This window comes from Parasteatoda tepidariorum, chromosome 5 (assembly GCF_043381705.1).
Source record: "Parasteatoda tepidariorum isolate YZ-2023 chromosome 5, CAS_Ptep_4.0, whole genome shotgun sequence".
Taxonomy (NCBI): domain Eukaryota; kingdom Metazoa; phylum Arthropoda; class Arachnida; order Araneae; family Theridiidae; genus Parasteatoda; species Parasteatoda tepidariorum.
The window spans coordinates 70,568,779-70,590,112 of NC_092208.1; the positions used below are offsets into that span (position 1 = coordinate 70,568,779).

At 30.6% G+C, this 21,334-nt stretch overlaps 1 protein-coding gene across 1 annotated transcript in view; it reads right to left on the reverse strand.

Annotated features, from left to right (window-relative positions):
• Nucleotides 1-3,808: 3,808 nt before the first annotated feature.
• Nucleotides 3,809-21,334, reverse strand: part of LOC107447185 (protein Wnt-7b-like) — a 150,826-nt gene continuing 133,300 nt past the window's right edge. The window contains 2 exon segments of the mRNA NM_001323817.1: nucleotides 3,809-4,429; nucleotides 11,083-11,354. Of these exon segments, the coding sequence (NP_001310746.1) occupies nucleotides 3,929-4,429; nucleotides 11,083-11,354 (773 nt within the window). The 3' untranslated portion in view covers nucleotides 3,809-3,928.

Genomic DNA, 21,334 nt, shown 5'->3' on the forward strand with positions numbered 1-21,334 from the left:
ATTGACTATCAACTTGATATTCTCCGTGCGACGAAGGGGGCACACGTGGAAGTTCATTGACAAGGGTCATGAAACTTTTTGAGTCTATCTAACCATTTATGTTATTAATTTTAATCTCTCTGTATTATTTTATGAGTTATTAAACATCAAAATGGGTCCGGGACTTTATAAACACCCTGTATTACTGTGTTGTGCTTCTGATTACTGATATGCCCAGCAGATACAGCATATTCTGCATAAACCAAATCGGGTATAACCCAAACATAATCAAGAAGTGGAGACTAATTTTGTAAAAATTAATTCGGCTTACTCAAACTTAGAAAATATTGAATATGAAAATAGAGTATATGAAAATGAACTAAATAACGAAAGAGAAAAAATTGATAGTGATTTATATAATATGCGTCTATAATGCTTATAGCTCAAAATAAAGCCTTTTTTGATTATTGGATAAATTTTGCTTACCCAAACATATGTATAATGAAATATTTATATGTTGTTTCTAATGCCAATTGCCAATATCTGCAAGCCTGCTTGCTCAAACCAAGCGAATTTAAAACAGAGGGTGCTTTTTGACAAAAAATGTGACTGATCGTTGATTTCTCTCTTATTTACTATTATAAACCTTATATTTTTGCCCAGAGAGAGACTAACTAATTTCGAAATTAAAAATCTCTGAATCAGAGGATATTGGTATATTTATTGAATGCAACAAATGGTATATATGTATCATGTAAAAATATTTAACAGCAATTTTGAATTAAAAACTGTTTTTAAAAGTGACTTTTTTTGTGCTCTGTGCGCATAATACTTGAATATTTCTCTGTGTGAGAGGGTTGCTTGCCTTGAGGATTTTTGCCTATCCAGATTGAGTAAACAAGCTTATCCTTTTTGTAAACTATAATTTTAGTTGCTGTAATTTTTTGAATATGATATTCGAATTTGAATATCACTGCCTTATAATTTTGCAAAGGAATTGTTATATACATATCAAGACCATATTGTGAAGTGATTACAGGTCTCCTTTTTATGATCTTTGCTGTGCTTCCTCATAAATTTGTGAGTCAAATCTAGGCCAAAATGATTTTGGTCTCTTTAATTTAAATTGAAAAACTTAGAATAGTTGATCTAACACACACACATCATTTTTGCTTAGCTTATTATTTAATCAAGGGATTGAATATATGTATCAAAACCCTATAGTGAAATGGTAACCAGCAATATTTTCACGATCCTTGAAAAATAAAATAGCAAGTTTGTCATTGAAAAAATAGTAAAATAATAATATTGCAGCTAGGGAATATAGGTTTGTCCCGCAGTGGACTGATCCTTAAGACACGGTTCCCATCAGATCACCGAAGTCAAGCATCACTGGCTGCGATCAGTGTACAGGTGGGTGACCACTTGGGTCAGTCTGCGTAGGGACCGAGAGTGTGCAGTATTGGTCCTCGTTAAACTGTGCTACCGTAAAGTGCTCGTCTTCGCGTGCAGGTCGTCGGGCTACCGAAGCGGGGGTGCCATCCCCTCTGCAGAGGATCAAAATTGTGATGGCATGTCTTCGGATCATCCTCAGGGATGTTTCCCAGACCATCGCCAATAGCCCATTGTGCAGCTCTAGTGCGACGTAAATGAACAACAACCACAACAATTGGTTTCAGGACAACTAAAAATTAATGATTCTCCCCAAATTATGCAAGATGAAAACTATATGTTTGACTTCCTTTGTTATGATATTTTTTTAAAAATTAAAATGATGCTAAAAAATATACACATAATTACATCAAAATATTGGGTTGTTCAAAAAATAATTTTGTTTTTTCCCTAAGGAAAATGGGAAACGATTTTCTTATAGTGAATAAATATTTTATTGAATTTTGTAGTGTCCATTCTGGTCCAATACCTTTTGCCATCTTCTGATTCAGGTGATTTTTGACCTCATGTGAAATAAGGGTATAGCCCACTAAAATTTTTTGTAGATAGCCAAAGAAATATTGCACACAACCTATTTCTAGTCTCCAGGGAGGATGCGCTTCAAAATTGGATAATTTTGAGGTTTGAGAAGCATATCACAGGTGTCTAATGCAACGGCATAAATTTCTTTCTGTAAGAGCATGAGGATCCCATATGTCGAGCTTTTGGGAATAAACCAAAGCGTTTCAAATGATAATGAACAGTCAAATGCGACAAATATAATCTTTCAGCAATCTCACAAGTTGTTAATCGTCTGTTTTTTTTTATTATCAAATAATGCTTTTATTGTCTCTTCATCAGCCTAATCTGGCTTATTGCAGTTTCATGTATCTTAATCCAAATTTTGCAAACTAGTTTTGACACTGGTGTTGTTCTTCTCCATACACATCGGATAAATATTTTGTCATTTGAACATCATTTTTACCTTTTCGATAGTAAAATATGAGAAAATGCTGTTTTTTTTTTTACTTTCTATATTTGAAAGGGTACCAAAAAAATGAAAGTTACTAAGTACAATCAATCAGACTTTTTCACAAATAAATCTTACAAAATTCAAATAATTATATGACTTAAGTGTGAAGTCTGGGAAAAAATACAATTAAGCCCTCTGGTGGAAGAAAAATAAACGAAATTGCGTTCCGAACAGCTCAATAAAACAAATGCAACAAAATACATACATACTAAAGAGCATTTTCCCCTCTTACGCAACTATTTAAATTGATTTATTAAGCAGTTAGATTACATTTTTGAAAGGAGGCTTTTAAAAAAGGTCTGGTTAAATTTTATTATGAAGAGCAAAATTATGTTTTGCAGCGTTTCACATTCACCAATTCAAGTAAGAAAAAAAAAAGTAATCGAGTCATTCAGTATTCACAAATAAAAAAGGCCTTTGTTATAATTATCTTTTATTTAAGAGCAAACACTATTTTGTATTAGAAATTCTTTATTGAATTTTGAAGAAAATGTAGTTCTAAAATGAAAAATGTTACAACTCACTAGCAATGAGAAAATAGTTCAATAAATACAATAAGAAATTTTTTACATGATGTTCTAGCTATTAAGTGAACTTCAATAGTTTATTAATTACACAATCTAATTTCATTTTTAAGATCTTGTATTCAATGACATTTCAGATTGTTGAAGGTCACTAAAATGTTTTATGAATTAAAAATCTAAATACATAAATGCTTGAAATATTGGAAGTCTCACGCATTAATCTGCTCTTTCTATAAAGTTGACTCCAGATTACAAAATCTAATATCGCTGTTTAAGATTTTGTACTCAATGACATTTTTTTACTGTTGCATTGATTCTGCTAGAATTTGGAAACTACGGATCTCAGAACTTTCATATTTCTGTGTCTTTTCTTTACAAAAAGCGGATGCTTATTTAAAATATAAATCTTTCATTTAAAGCATTAGAACTCGTACATAAAAAGTCAATACTTTATGATGATTTTGAAAAGAAAAAATGAGATAGGTAATTGCTTCAGTAAAGATTCGACAAACAATTAAAACAGAAATTGTACATCAATTACCCTTAAAAGATCAAAAGCTAGTGATCTTAAGAAAGATAACGCGATGCTCGATATTATTTTTGATATGCACTAATTCATAATTCTCATTAGATTATTTGAAATAATACTTTGCTGAAGGTTGAATAAAACAAGCATCACTGAAAACTGAATAGTTAAAGAATTTAAAAATGAAGTATCAGCTTTAGCCTAACTTTAGAATAACAAATATGATGAAATAATTTTTCACCTACAAACAAATATAATCGCATAATAGTTTCGTTACTATTTATTTCTAATGAAAAATACTGCTATTAAGTTGCATCGAGCGATTGGAATGAAAATTACTCGTTCCAGAGGGAGCGTCATGTCTGCAATTTTTGGCGTATTTCGACGCGACACTCAAAACTCTAAACACTTATAAAGTTGGATGAATGGTGCGAGTCATTTACACGAATACACTTCTGTCCTTTCTGTGCACACGCGACAATCCACGTAACAGCACCAATGAAATTTACAGCGGCATTGCGCAGTCCTGGTAAATTGATGTGTATTGTAACCTCTACCACAACACAATAAATCGCATCCATCCGTTCCTCTGGATGTGCGATTGCACAGTCTACCCGAAGTGCCGGTCGATCCCTTCATAGGATCTGCCTCACAATAGTTTGGAGATTTTTCAAGGTATACAAGGTCTCTTGGCCTCGGTTTGCGATGCGGCCTTTTGGACTTCTTAGTTCTTAAAAATAGAGGCCTAGTCTTTCTTGTTGTTTTTTTGGCTGGTCCTCCGAAGTGGGCAAAGACTCTCTTTGCTATTTGGTAGCGGCGCATTAAATAGTCCCCTGTCTTACTGAATGGTGGCAATGTTAGCCAGCATGTTTTCATCGTACACGAACCAGACACGCCATGGCATTTACACTCTGTTTGTACGGTGAAAAGCACAGCCTATAAATAAAGAAAACATAAGTTATTTTCGAAACATAGGAGTAAAAAGAAAGCTTTGCTACTTCACTGTCAAAATCTTGAATAAAAAGTACTGACAATTAAGACACCGCTATACATCTGTGTAAGGATTGATAGGAAAAGTATCAGTGCTCAACTAGTACTGTTTCTATTTTTTTAAAAAAATCTTTAATTGTATATAATTAAATGATACAAAAATTTCGAGTGTTTCTTTTATTTATTAATTTTCATTGGAAATGATGTCTCATAGCATGTAAAATTGTTTACGTGTTTGATTCTTTAACATGCTTATATGTAATTAGTCCAATTTACTAAATTATTCTAAAAAACTTCCAATTTTATTAAAAAAATTTGCTTTAAATTAAAAATCATCTAAAAAAAGTAAGTTTTACTTTCAAAAATTAAAAAAGTCGAAAAAAAATTATAAATTAGTAAAATTATGTTTAATATTAATTGTAGAAGTTTATTAATACAGTTATTTTTAACGCGTAATTTGTTAGCTTAAAAATTTTCCTAATTTCTCTTTTTAAATGTTGCCAGTTACGGTGTTAAAGAGAATATTTGTGTAGGTGTGTGTATAAGTTTGTCTTCTGCTTTTCTTCTTTTACCTTAAAGCGTTTACAATTACACTTTTGAAAATTTTTTTAGGGGCATAGACGCATTATAAAGAGTGATTTTGATCTTAAGATAATTATTCTTTACTTTGAAATGTCTGTTACGCTGTCGTAAATGCGCTCTGATAAGAACCTATGCGTTTTTCCATCAATTTTTTAAAATTATTTTTCTAATTATATTATGTTCATGTCTGTCTATCTATCTATATATATACATTATTCAGTTGTTATATATATTTAAACTCCAGGATTTATTTAGCTTGTACCCTTTTCTCTTTTATTACTGTAACAAAATTTAAAGGAATGTGAAGCAAAGCATATATTTGATCATTTCTAAAATGTATACGAATTTTAAATCATCACACACACACACACAAAAAAAAACTCTTATTTGTATGGTCCTTATTATTTTGAACCCAGTCCAGAAGACAAAAGAAATCTTGAATTAAGTATTGGGAAAAAATTTGCCTTCGTGAAGGATTTTTTGAACTAACCTGCATTCGCGGACATTCGCTAACCTGCATTTTTTGAACTAACCTGCATTCGGGGACATGGAGAGGAAAACCACGAAAACCTTGTACGGTTTGTCTGGTGGCAAGGGGGCTTTAACTCATGATCCACCTACAACTGAGTATACGTCAACACCTTGGTTGGTGCGGCCCAGGCAGCCATCGCTGGGATCCGAACCGGTGTCACTTCATTGGGAGGCGAGCGCTGTATCACCTGAGCCACCATGACTCGCTATATACTTATGTATATTTTTTATAGTAAATTAATCTGCTTCTTTACAGCGAAGTTATGAACGATCACACAGACAAAAATAGGGGAGAATAGTTACGTCGTTAGAGATTAAGGTTTAATTTCGAGTAGAGAAATCTAGAAATTTTAGGTTATGCTATTCGGTTTTCTGATGGTCTCCAAGATCATTATTAGAGAAAGTAGCATTTAAATGGTTTATTCAATGTTAATTAATATCTGGGTGATCCCAATTTCAAATTGGGATTTCTACTCCATATTTCACAGTTGATAGACTCTACGTTAATCGCTTTATCAAAGCAATTTAACGTATCAAAACAGAATTTCTACTATAAATGTAGTAATGTAATACTATTTGCAAGCTTTTCATAATAATAAATAGGTACCAAAATACCATTATGACTTTAAATCACAAATAAAAGCGTGATAACTTTCATTTCTCGTACATTTAAGCAACTACAAATTTATCGCAAATTGGGCCTCAAAACTAAATGCACTAAAAAGCAGTTTCCACCAACCAGCTATTTTTTTATGCTTACAGAGAAACATAAGTTATAGTGGGTTATCTAATCATGAAATCAATTCAATTTACGAAGTCAATTACTCGTATGATACATAAGAGGTAAATAAACACATTAAAACATTAAATCATTAAATCAAATTGGAAAAGCGCACAAGGCAGCTAAAACCAAATTTGTTTTATATAATAGAAATAAGACATATATAAAATCTTTACAATTAAAATAAAAAATGAAAATATAAATTTGTGTTTGCAAAAATTTATGTGGGTTATTATAGTGGATTATTCACGTTATTTGATGCTGTTTTGTAAACGTTTTCAATGCAAGCATTCAAAAAACTGCATAATATTGATAAGAGCTTAACATCTTATCTTTTTCATGACATCAAAATAAGGATTATTGTTGTCATATTCTTGGTTAATCGTTGAGCTGCATAAAGGCTGATATTCAATATCTCTTCAACGCACAAAACATTGGAATAAATAAATCGTTACATAAGAAAGGCAACTCGACCTACTGATTATATTTTTTTTAAAAGAAGTGAATGCTTTGACTGAGTCAAATACCACTTGTCAGTCAGGTTTTCCACCCAACTTGACAGCAACATGCCTTATACAACTCTCAAACAAAGTTGGGAATAGAGTTGCTTCGCGGATGTGGCTTTTAAAAGAACTTAATCTCAAATGCAACAGCAAAAAAAGGGGGCATTTATCGGGTATTTTTTCCTCTACGTTTTTTTCTAAGTCCTTGCAACTTTATGAAGGCGGGAGCTGGCCGCCACAATGGCTTCTGTAGCAATATTGTGTACCACATTGTTTGGTTGTGAAGACCAAAGAGTCGAGAGGGTACCACCGACAAAAGGCAGTTTTTTGGGCAGAGTTGAAAGGTCAAAAGGTTGTCTATCATTACCATCCTCATTTCGAATAATCGAGGGCACCACGGGAGGTTGAGAGCAACAGCTCAGCAGGGATGCCTTGAATCTCTGGAAGGTACATATTTTCGTTCAAAAGTTATGTCAGCCTGCTTAGCTCCATTCTAATGTGAGATGAGAAAATTGAAAGCTTATTTTGGATTTATAACGCCTATTGTCATACCCTTATTGATTTCAAAATAAATGACTGTATTTGTAACTTTCATTGTTTATCAATATAATGAGAAGATATTCCGAGAGTAAACTCCTTTTGGCTGCAAATAGTGAATGAGTGCAATGGCGCATACAACTTAAATCAGTATTAGGAGTTTTTAGATTTCGTCAATTGGAAACTTGAAGATAAGAAATAAAGGCGGGGCCTAATCCTTCCTGCTAGACGATAATACAATTATCAATCATAAATTTTTTTTAAAATTTTTTTATTTATTTTTTTGAACAGTTTAAACAGAATTTATCGGCATTTAATTGCTAAGGAAATTTTTTTACATTCTTTCTCTTATCTAATCAAATCTCAAACGGAGCTCTGCGTTTGCTGAAAATATTAATTTTCATTGTAGGTAAAATTTACATACAGACAGCACAGTAAGTACAATACAAATAGTACAGCAGTATTATATACAAATGCATCGTCATTATAATGTAGCCTTCAAATCTAGAGAGAAAAAATTTCCACTGGTGCAAATGTCTGAATTAATAATAATAAATAAAAAAAAATTTACAGCAGTTAGCAGAATTATTTATGCAACATAAATGTCCCGATGTATGCATTTCATTTTAACACAAATATTTAACAGTTAAAAAAATAACAATAATTTTGCAAATAAAGCATTTTCGTAGTAGCTTTTTAGCTAATTATAATTTTTGATTTTCAATATGTTTAGACTATAAAAGATTCTGTCATAATTGATTCGTAAGTTATACAAAAGGAAAATATAATTTTAGTTACTGTCTATAATTGTAAAAAAAAAATGCTTTCTTATTTGTATGAAATAAGCTTTTAATTTCTGCACAACATATAATAAATTGCTACAAATCAATCTGCAAAAAAAAAAAAAGAAAAAAAAATAGTGTCTTGACATGTTCCATTTTATTTAAAAGCAATACATGAAATAGAACGTAAGTTTTCGAGAAAAACAATTACATACATGGCGTTTTTTCGAAATCATTTTATATTGTAAACTTAACTTATGTTATTGGATAAAATAATATCTGATTTTCTTTTAACATATTTCTCGTCAAAAATATGAATACAAAAAGTTCATACATTTAAACATCAAAAGACCACAGCCTTAGAAACTTAAAAAGGAATATTTGGTATCCATACATAATATATTAATATCTATTTGAATGAAAAAGATATTATTTTTCACAAAATGGTGGTAAAAATGCGCCTCTTTCACAAAAGGGCGATGCATACAAAGCTACTAAGCAATAATCGATTTTGTACTGACATCGTAAAATTTATCTTTAATATTTTCCTTTGTGTCTGTTATAAAGGGATTTTTATTCATTTTTTGAACAGAATGTAGCTCATTTATGCCTTTATAGCATATTTGACATAAAAAAAAACTTAACTGATTCTATTGAACTTCAGTTTTAAATCTGCCATTTCTTTCTCAAAAATCAAGTGCCCTATACCAGCAAGAGTTTCTCTGAAAAATCGTTTTCAGAATCAGTTGCAATTGATCAGTTGCAATTATCCCATTTCAAAGCTTTTTTGCTTAAAATACAGGCTAAATAAATTTTTTCAATCAATAAAAGAGTTGCAGTTTAGATTACTGCAGAACAATTTTTTTCAAAGAGATTAAAATTTTTGAAATGTGATTTTCTCCTAAAAAATTTGATTTGATATACTTTTTTTGAGAGTGAGAATCAGGCGTAGTTCAAGATCTATCGATTTTTTCTTAAATTCAAAGTTCAGGCATGTGATTCTTTTACTAATTCGCAGAATCCCGCGAATCTCAAGATTGCGAGCAGTAGCGGCCCAAGGAATAGCGAGCTCGTCTTCCAATGAGAGGATCCAGGTTCGAATCCCAGCGATGGCTGGTCGATTGGAATTCCGCCCACAGCTCGCACCAACCACAATACTGACATAAAATATCCTCAGTGGCCGACAGATCTTGGGTTAGAATCCCCTTGTCGTTAGGCTTAACCATGGGAGGGTTTCCTCTTCATGTAGCGCAAACGCGGGTTGGTTTTAGCAAAATAATTCCTTCACGAAGGCAAATTTCAGCCAATGCTTGATCCAGATGTTCCCTTTGTCTCGGTTTTTCATATGATATTATTAAAAATGAGAAATTCGAATCGCACGTATTTAAATATTCTTTGACACGTTCGCTTTAAGCAAAATCCATGTAGCTTTATTGGGGTTTATTTTCACATGATTTTTTTAATATCCAGATATTATTATGATACGAAAATTTAAATTGCGCAACTGAGTATTCACTATTTGAGGCGATAATTCTATCGTTTTTTTAATCAATTTTACGGAAGTTATCACCGAAAACTTTTGCATAATTTTTAAAATCTCGATATTTTTAGTACGGTATTATTTATTACACTTGTATCTCGAAATGTACGGTTAATTAACTTCTTTTTGATGCTTCCAATTCAAGTGATTTCGTCCGAAATACACGTGGTTTTATCGTCAATCTTTTTTGAGTTATTGCCATAAATTTCTCGGTTTTTAAAAATTCTTTTTTTTTTTTTTTTAAAGCGATGTCGACTACTAAACGGCGAAAAAGAAGGAATCTATATTTTTTTTCAATATACATTCTTTTATGTGTTGATGAAAAGAAAAAAATATTATTATATAAAAAATATTTTCTTTCTCTTTTTAAATTTTATAAATGCTACTTAAGTGCATAAAAATGGCAGTCTTATAAATATCTTCTACATATATATATGTATATATATTTATATATATATGTAAAAAAAAGAATTTTTTTTTCTTTCTAGAAATCACATGTCTGCTAAATTTACATGTTTAGGATCTAGGTATTTACTGTAGCCTTCTAAGATAATTACTGTAGCATTTATAAACTCTGAAAAACGTTTCTCTGATTTTTCTTTCTGTCTTTTTTTCTTTCCTTTTTTGATTTAGGATGTCACAACTTCGAAATTGCGAAGCAACCTGCGAAACTTTAATCTTATTTTCTGTCTAAAAGGAAACAAACAAAGCAAATACTAATTTTCATAAGAATTGAAGAACTTTGTGGATAAAAGTGATAATTTTTTTAAAAAAAACTTGAGATTTTAAGTTTAAAAACACATTGTTGTCAACTGTATTAATGTAACTTAAATTTTGTTTGTCAGGTCACTAAAGAAGACATTCTTTTTTTAAAGAAAAAATGTGTTTTAAAAAAACAGTGTTATTTCCAAATTCACTAAAGTGTCATTTTTTTTCGATTTATCTAGCATTTAAATTTAATTTTTTCCCTTTTCTATTTATCTAACATTAAAATGTCATTTTTTTCCTTTCTATTTATCTAACATTTAAATGTCATTTTTTCCCCTTTCTATTTATCTAACATTTATATGTCATTTTTTCCCTTTTCTATTTATCTAACATTTATATGTCATTTTTTCCCCTTTCTATTTATCTAACATTTATATGTCATTTTTTCCCTTTTCTATTTATCTAACATTTAAATGTCATTTTCCCCCCTTTCTATTTTCTAACATTTAAATGTCATTTTTTCCCCTTTCTATTTATCTAACATTTAAATGTCATTTCCCCCCCTACTATACATTCTAAAGTGCACTTATGCACTTTAGAAAAATTCACTTCCCTAAAATTTTTCTCTTACTTACTTTTCGACCAGCTCTGTTATTGTGAAGGTTCATAAGCGACCTTTCGTCACCTTCTATTTCCCGAGCGTCCATGAACTGGCGACTCATTTTCATGCCGTGTCGGACATCGGCACTGCATCCACCCCACTTCCATCCACCTTCAGGGTCTAGCATACCATCTTTGCTTATGTCACATCCACAGTGCCATAAAGTGCCACGACTGCAGGCCTGCGTGATGGCGTACGTCACTCCAGCTGACGTCACCGCATAAGTGTAAGCAGCTTCCCGGCTACCTGAGAAAGACGTCGTTTAGTATAATTGCAATTCAACGAGTAAAACAATCAATACTGTATAATGAAATGTAAATATACAATCATTATTATAATGCTGGGATTGCTATAAATCAATACTAATGGCAATAATTATTGCAATGGTAAATATTTGCACAATCTTTAAATACATTTGTTGCAATCAGGTAGTTTGTGTTATGGCTATGAGTTAGCATAATAAATGGAGTCTTTTGGTCCCGGAAACAAATAAATCATAAACTTACGATCCGATATGATCTGTAATGAAAGAAATGTTTCATGTTTTGCTTATCGTAGTAAGCATACATATACATATTTCATTGATATCAAAAAGTTGATCAACATCTTAAGCAGAGAACATATTTATGCATGTTAAAAATCTGGGAACTAAATATAAATGATTGTAATGATCTAAACATATTTTATTCTTGAGAGTTAGTTTTTAGAAGGTTTGTTTGGTTATTTAATACTAGCCGTCAAAGGCGGCCAGCTGTCCGCCACGCTAAAGGTTTTCATAAATAAAGTTTTTTAAAACATAGCAGGAAATCTGAACATTTGTGTACAACTAAAGTGTTCCTGTCCTGCAATTTTGTCTTCATATCCAGTTCTGCTGCNAAAAGCATAGATTTTCTTACAAAATGACTGATAACTAAAAAACTAATCCAAATTTTCGAAAAAGAAAAAAAATACTTCTTCATTATGTCAAAACACAATTATGTGCCGAGTTTCGTGTCTGGGCGAGGCTTCTGGGGCGATATATTGTGATTACAGACACACACACAGCCGCGTTTATTATTATGTATAGATAGCTTATGATTGTATAACAGTTCGATTCGGAAAGGGTTCTTTATTTCTCTTGAATTTTTCATATTTTTAAATATTTTGATACAAATGTTAAGATCTGGCAACAAATGGAAATTCGGAATGGACAATAACCATTTACCAAAGTGTTTTTCCTTGAAAGAAGTAAACATCTAGAATCGATAGTGGGAGGCAAGATAGATGATTGCAGAAACAGAGTTTCTTTTTTTTTCTTTCTTTCAATGTTTTCTTTTTCTTTTTTTAATATATTTATTGTTATTAAACTTACTATTGCTTATATTTTTGTAATTTTTCTTACGGCTCCAATTTTATGCATATGTAGAATCAAGTGCTTTAGCAAGAAAATTAATTATGAGGCAAAAAAAAATATTATCTAATTTCTTTCTTCCCTTTTTTATGTCTTAATTTTTTTGTTCCCTTTGACATCAATTCAAACGCCAGTTTATGAAATGAAAATCTCAGAGAAAAGTAATTTTTTTTTTACAAAGTGAATAAATAGTCATTATCTAAAGCAAATAAACGAAAAAAATCTTGAAAAAAGTATTTGAAATTGCAATAAGATTCAAGCAAATTGGAATTTCGAAAAAAAAGAAAAAAAAAACCGCATTAAATTTACAAATGAAAATGGCTTTTTCTGTATATCAAATATTAACTTCGTATTTGCACTTTCACAGACTACAGGTTAACCAAACGTGATATTTTTTCACTTGAATGTTTAATAGCAGATAACTCTCAAACTAATAATTGAATGTTTAAATTTTTTTATTGATCGAACTCTTTGTACAATTTTCTATGCAACTTCGTAGTTCAAGTTTCTAAGTCTTATGGATTTTGTGTAGCAAACTCTATAAGTATACTCTAGCAGTACTTCTTTACTAAAAGTTCATAACTTTCGAACTAATAAGCAAATTTTTTCCCCATCAAACTCTTTGTATAATTTTCTATACAACTTCGTTATTTCAAGTTTCAAAGTCTTATAGATTTTGTGCATCAAAGTAAAATGTAACGTAACGCAAGGAAAAATGTAACATAGTTGCATTTCAGCTGGTTACAGATCAACTAAACATGGTATTTCTTTAACTAAAAGTGTAACATATGACAATTTTCTTAATTAATAATTCGAATGTTAAATTTGTTTATCCCGCTGAATTCCTTCTATCAATTTTTACATACCTTCTTAATGTCACGTTTCTAAGTCTTATAGCTAAGTCTTATCCTAAGTCTTATCCTAAGTCGAAACAAAATACAATGTTAATTTACGCGTCCAAAATCGTGGCGGCCCTTACAATCTTTTAACATAAAAAGATAGTAATTAACTAGTAGCGTAATAATAGACTATGGTAATAATTAAGAAACTACAGAAGTGAATATATATATTTGAAACTGTTGATTGTTCCCTACGCATAAAACCTTGAAGGGAAGAAAAAAAAATCTTTGTTGTCATAGAAAAAAATCCCACTCAATTAATGAACAAGAACTTAAAGTGTTATAATTATTCAGTCTCAATAATAACTGATAGCCATTGATTAATAATTCAGATAATTGGCTAGGGAAAATTAAATAATTGCATACGAAAGCATTGACCTCGAAAGCACATTAATTAATTACTTCATTCCCTCAAGGTATCCATGAACTTAGCATTTATGCATATAAACAAATAAAACCGTCATATTTATAATCGCATTCAAAAGAGCAGTGAAAGGGCGAATTTTCGTCACGCGCTCTGTCAGAATCTTTATTCTAAAATTACAGCAAAATAACAGGCAAGAATCTGTTCAGCCAATTAATGATAAGTTTACGGTTAGGAGCATTTCTTTACCATTACTTGTTTAAAACCATTTATAAATGGTACGGTTAAAGAAACCGTAAATACAAAACTATAAGGTTTTGTAACCACTAACAACTAGCATGGTTTCAAAATCGTAAAAATAAAATTTTATTGAACATTAGAGTTTGGTTATGTTAGGCAATGGACAGGTTAGGTTGTGGTTCAGCTGGGTATTGTCAAGTAAACTATGGAATGTGGCTAAATTAGCTTATTTAATAATGCCATTTATCATGAGATATGAGAAATATTAGACTTAGCGTGAGAGATGGGAATATTTTTAAGCTGCTCAATGGTTCTGAAATCTATACATGAAGGAGAGTTTTGTATTCCAATAGTTCAGAGTCACGAATTGTGGAGTGCAAGACACTGGAAACTTCTCATGTGTTGAAGGAATGGAGGAAGTATAGAGGTGTGAACGGCTGGGATTCAAGCCCCCTGTTCTGCCAGTCATTAGAATAACAGATTAGCTCTCTCGACTAAAGTACACACCCAACTAACAGGAATTAAGTGACTTTATAAAGTGCTCACCACACACTTATTCCTATAAGCTTATTAGGCATTCGAGGTTGTGTTAGGCATCCGATGATGAAAAATAAAAATATGAATTCGTAATCCTTATCACATGGCTTAGCTTCCAGCTTTCGAAGTAGGTGCGTTGCCTCCTTGGCTGGGAGTCTTGATGGAGCTGGTAAAATTCTGTCTGTTAAACCGAACTAGGTGAAAACAGTCAATAAACGATTTTTCTCACAGTTAACAGTTAGAATGCCATTTTGTTTACGGTTATTTGACTGTTTTGGTTGAATATGATAAAATAACAACTAAATCAAATGTTATTTAACCTTTTTATCCGAGAAATTTCAAACAGTGCGGACTGATAACTGTTAAAGATATTTATCTTTAGGGTTTAAGTATGCAGATATATAGATTAATTGTCAAAATCTTGTAAACGCCGCAGTGCTAATTCTAGGATAATGGTATGCTTTTCGGCTGAAGTATGTTTAAGGTACTCACCATCAAAGTATAAGTATAAAGAAAGGTAGCAAAATAATGAGAACAATGCAGTGTTGAGTCTATAGAAATAATATCATAGTGTGAAGTCTATAGGAATAATGCAAGAAGTCCTTCAGCTGCAGTATTTTCAATATATTCACTCCAAAAGCTTAAGAACTGTAGTGTCTATGGAAAGTGTGCAGTGCTTTTAATTGGTGCAGTGTTTTTAAGATATTTACTTCCAATGTTTAAGTACAAAGATGGGTAGCAAAATAATGTGACAGATCCAAATCCATGAAAATAGTGTTTGTACTCTGACAACAGTGAGTTTGGAACATTTTACATTTTATGACTGTTGGAATATTTAAAGGCCGTAATCTAATGTATAAGCAGTAGGGTTATTTGTGATCTTGCAAAATTTGTACCACCTGTATTAGTTAAAAAAAAACTTACCGTAGCAGTGCCTCTCTGTATTTTTTAAGGGATAAATAATTGTTTTAAAAATGTAAAAAAAAGAAAAGTAATAGCACAATTATTTTATTTATAGCATTTATTTAGGGGAAACAAGACATTTATACTAACTAAAATATAAGCATCTATAGATTCGAATCTGAAATCACATAGTGCCTACCTACTTCATTTAAACGTATATAGTCGTTTCTCATTAATGAAAAATATAAGAGATTTGCCCGATTAGGTTACAAAGAGCGATAATTTTTTGAATAAAAATATCTTATTATCATTAAGCATGATTCATCAAAATTTTGATATTGATCCTTTAAACAGTGCTAACAGTTATGAAATATAAAATTTAAAAACACTAATGCAGTGAGAATAACTATTAATTTTATTATTAATAACTACAATTTTAATATTAATAAATTACCCTTACCTTGCCTATAAACTGTTATTTACATCTATTACAGTTTTATTTTTAATGATTTATATAATTCTATGGTTGAGTTAACTCTTCATTCCATGATTATAACTATTGATTAAATGAGCTATTAATTAAATGAACTATTAATTCTACCTTTACATAATGCGAGAAAAATTTTGAAATTAACTTTCTCAATTTTAACAAACTAACTATTTTTATAAAACAGTTTGTAGCTCAAAAAGTGTCTCGATTTGTCTTACTTTAAAAATACAATTTCATAATGAGAAAAACAAAACATTTCTTGACACTGATATCTGGTATCCAATGAAACAAATTTTACTAATTCAAGTTGATGTACTATAAGCTTTACGAAATTTGAAAAGTAATTTTAGCATATTTATGACTAAAAATGAGAAATGCATAATCAATGTGTTACTCAGTTTTTCATAATTTCCAACCAAATACAAATTTTGGATTAAATGACATTTTTTAACAAACTATCTTTTCAAGTTCATATTTTTCAAATCCTTGTTTTTTTTTAAAACTGTGTAAAATTTGTTTATGAATAAAATCTGATATCCAAGACAAACCTTTCGAAGAGACTAGTTAATGTACTGTACATCGTAAAAAATAACTGTAAATTCTAAAGAAGAAAACCATATTTTTCACAGAAAAACTGTTAAAAAAAATACAGATTTTTCGCCTTTTTTCAGTTACTTGAGCACTGTGAAAAAATTCCAGTTCGTTTTGCAGACTTTCTCTGTATATTTGACTGTTTAAAGCTATTTTGTTGTCAAAACGGTTTTTTTCTGTGTTTCATCCTAATTGTTAACGGAATGAAACCGTCAGTTTAAATGCTAGTTTTTGCCACGCAGTTTAGTTTACCGTACGATAACTCTACTTTTTTCAAATCATTTTACGGTTATTTTCTACACTTGCTCTAATTTTTCAGCAATTATTTAATGGTTTTAAACATTGTGTAAATAAAACTGCAATTCTATTTTATTGAAGTTGATATTCAACCTCTTATATTTCATTAGATATAATTTTGCGGTAAGTTGAGTTAGCAGACATTTTCATACGGGTGGGACACTATAGTTTCAAACGTTTTTACACTTAAATATTATTTCAATAAATATGACTTTTACGAGGAAAACAGTTTAAAAATTTTCTTCATCCTGATACACAAGAGCTGCGGTTGCTCAAAGGATAGAGCGCTTCCCAATGAGGTGATCCAAGTTAGAAGTTTTTTTTTTAAAAAAACAACAATATCTGCTTAAAAGACAGGCGTCTGTTTTCAAATTACGGTATTTTCCTGTGAAATAAAAGATTTTATGCAGGCACACTAACTGACAGTTTTTTTCCTGTAGATTTAACAGATTTTTCTACTGTGTAGAGATGTTCTGCAATTTGCGTGAAACTTGAAAAGTGATGCTATCAAATTTATTAAAAGAAAATGAGAAATGATATCCAGTACAATAATGTACAATACAGAATGAACAGTTAAAAGAAATGTTGGATATGTTATTTTGTATCTCTATACTTTTCCACTAAACATACACTTTAACAAAACAAAGAAAATAAGTAAACAATTTCATAAATTTCACATTTTTTGAAATATTTTTCAATTTTTTTTTTAGTCGCATGAATTTTGTCTCCGATTTCAAGACACACAATTCGGCTGGAAATTTTTGTTTCACACTGATTTCGGTGCAAAATGTAACTATTAACTATTTTTCATAGAAAAAAATGAAAAAAATTCCATGCTTGTTATTCAGTTTTTTTCACATTTTTCTGAATAACAACCTCAATTGAATATGCTAACCTTAACAAATATTTTGTTTAATACTTTTAAAGAAGTAATATAAAAAAAAGGAGGGGGGGGGTAAAAGTATGTGTTAGTACGTATTTAGAGGATTATTTATTAGATAATTACTAGGACGCTTCTTCTTAGACTATATATATAAATATAACACGTCAAGCGCAGTTAAGACAATTACAGACCACCCATAGGCTTATCATCATTGGAATTTCTTCTAATGCTTAAGTGCCGAAAATGAACCATTGAGTTTTAATTTTCCGGCAGTTAACTTAATACCATCTACGGGTACGCATTAAAAAAATTCGAATGGAATATATAATACATAGAAAACGGCTATAGCAATACGTTTTAAAATTCAGATCGTTGTTAAGTCATAAAGTATCTTGAAATTAACAAACAAAATGCAAATTTAAATGAACAAAGAGGGTTTTTGGACATGGAGATGATAACAGGTTTGGTTTCTCCTCACCTTATATGGATTTCATAAATAATACCATTTGTCAAAATAAATTACCTTTCATTTGCTTTTGATGGATGTAAAATAATTTCCTACATACTTTTTTTTAATTTTTTTTTTTAAGGCAAGTGTTATGCTTTTAAAACTATTTCTGGCGATAAAAATTATTATCAAAATTATAGTTGTGTCATGTATCCTAATTTGTATTCACTTAAAATATTATTGCTATTGCACGTGACTCTTCAGTTAATTTATAGTTATCTTTTACCTCTTTCTTTTTTGGTTAAATGCCATATTTTAATTATTTTTTTATATAATTTTCAATAAAGAAATCAGTTAACTAAAAAGACTCCAAACGTGGAACAGCCATTTCAGTTTTTAATTTTTAACCTATTTCCATTAAAAATAGAGATAATAAGTAGTACGTTGAAGTAAAATTAATGTTACCAGCAGAGTTAAAAGAATTAAAAAAATAAACAACACAAATTTGTTAAGTAAAAACTACAGATTTGGATGAAAATGTGAGATGAACTAAAACTATCAGGACGAAGAATATAGATAGATTTAAAAACATTTGTAACGTCTAGTGAATAAAATTATCATTAAAATAATGGATTAAAAACGAATGTTTATTTGTGAAATGAAATTATTGTACGTGAATCAAAATTGACGGTTTTTTTATATTTTTATAACCGTCGTTGAGCAACAGACCCAATTTTTGGGTTTACGACTACCAACGTTCAACTCCGTAACCATGTAGTTTTGAACCCAATTCAGAAAACAAGGGAACTCTTGGATCAAGGTTTGGGAGAAAATAACCTTTTTGATGGAACTAAAGCACATTTGCGTTACATGGAGAGTAAGACCACGAGAGCCCCCCACGGTTAGCTTGACGGCAAAGGTACTCTAGCTCATGATCTGTCTACCAATAAGGACATTTCATGTCAGCACTGTGGCCGGCGTAAGCCGGATGCGGATTCGTATCAACCAGCCAGCTGTGGGATTCGAACCCGGTTCACCTTATTGGAAGGCGTGAGCTCTATCCCCTGAGCCATCACTGCTGAATATTAAAGATTATAGTTTTGTAAAATGAAATAAATATTTGTAAATTAAATTTAACTCCTATAGTAGTGTACTAAGAAAAGTTATGAAGCTTGCTTTGCAAGCAATTGCATAATTTTTTTTAATCACGTGATCTTTCTTTTTTTTATGTAAAATGAATACTGCGAAAAGCATAAATAAATTCAATAATTTTCAAAAGACTATTTGCTTCAGTATTCTATGATAAATTTAACACTTTGGAGTAGAAATGGAAAACTAGTAATGTTTTCGGCATCACAGTTATATATTGATACTGATTTAATTCTCTACGTAGTACAAACACCTGATACTTTTGAATCACACAACTATTTATCATACAATCTTATGTAATTAAGGGGATGAAAAATTATAATTAAAAATTCAGTTGTCTTTATTAAATAAAGTTTTATTGGATTTTTATTCGCTATGAAATGCAGGTTCAAGAATAAGCTTGTTCTTGAAATTAAATAAAAAGTAAAATTAAAGAAACACAAAACTTCAAATATTTTAACGAGATATTTAAGATGGTTTCAGAATAATTACTTTTAACTCTCTCTCTCTCTCTCTCTCTATAATATTCTGCTTTATTTATATAGATTTGGTGCGAATTAGTTCAGAGGTAGTACATACACGCGTATAAGGCACATGCATATAAACATTCTGCTTATTTATATAGATTTTGAATACTAATTATATAAAATGCCTAAGTCATTTCTAAAAATGACAAATGCTCTTAAAGCAAAATATGTAATATGAGAATTTTCACACTTTTCGTCTAGTCATAGAAAGCCTTTAATTTTTTATTAGTCACCTATAGAATGCCTAGACAATTTATGAATTAGTAATCGTTTCATACTTTTGACGGTTTGTCATTAGTGTTTCCAGAAAATGGTAGGTAATGCATGAAATACTAGTAGCTTCATATTTGAAAGTGGATTTCGAAATTCATTTATAGATTTTCATATTAACAGTAACATGTTTAATTCTATTAAATAATTATGTAAATGCGCAAAAACAAATAAATTGAGTCTCCTCAAAACTTTTGCAGACAATGTCACAAAGTTACACATTTTTGTTCCTTAGATCTAATTGAAGCTGAGTCTCCTCGGTAATTTTTTTATAAGTCTACGCCAGTGCCTACAGTCACTATAGATTATGCCAAGTTAGAAAATGCTAATAGTCTCTCCTTTTCTATGAATAAAAATAAATACTAATAATTAAATAGCATTATGTGACCATGCAATTATATATCAAAACTTACCGTTAAAGTAAAATCAAAATCATTTACAAGGTATGACGGACATAAAAATTAACTTCAAGATAATTAATTATTAATAATTGTTTTACAACATCCATTTAATTCGAAGTGGTGCCAACTAAGTGCTCGAAACAGTACCAAATTACAGATGACTCGTCAGAATCATACCACTCAAATGATTCGAATTCGTCATCTTTAATTCCATTAATATCACTTAAGCTGTTTACCGAGTAAGCTATGCATATATTCGAAATCATTAAGTTGGGTAAAAGGTATAAAAAAGAAAGAAAAAAACAAATTAAAGCTAGCAATTTCGATTTTAGAGGTTAAGAGTTAGTTTCGTTTAACGATCGTAAAGTTATGTCGGTCAGTTGGGAATGATGTTGGCGAAGAGGATGATTAATTGCATGGCCACAGATATTTCGGAGATATGTCAATTGATAACAGTTGCCTGAAATATGAAAGTAAGACGTGTGATAGAGACTTTTATGGGTGTTATAGCCAAACATCAGCTTGATGAAATTTCCGAAACATCACTGTTGACAGAGAACATGTCAATATTTTTTCGCAGACTTATCTCTGCTTTCATCGATATCTGCGCATGTGTGAAAGAAAGGCATTGGGTTGTCATATAAGATACTGTATAATTAATGCAATATATCATACATTATTACCCTGCAACTAGGTAAAAGGTGCAGAGTTTTTCTTTCATGTGTGAAATTTGAGTCATCGCTTCTGTTAGGTGATAGGGTCGGATTTATTAATGCTTTACATGTACAGTGTCCCCCTCCCCACCAAAAAAAGGATGAAACGCTCTGAATAAGATTT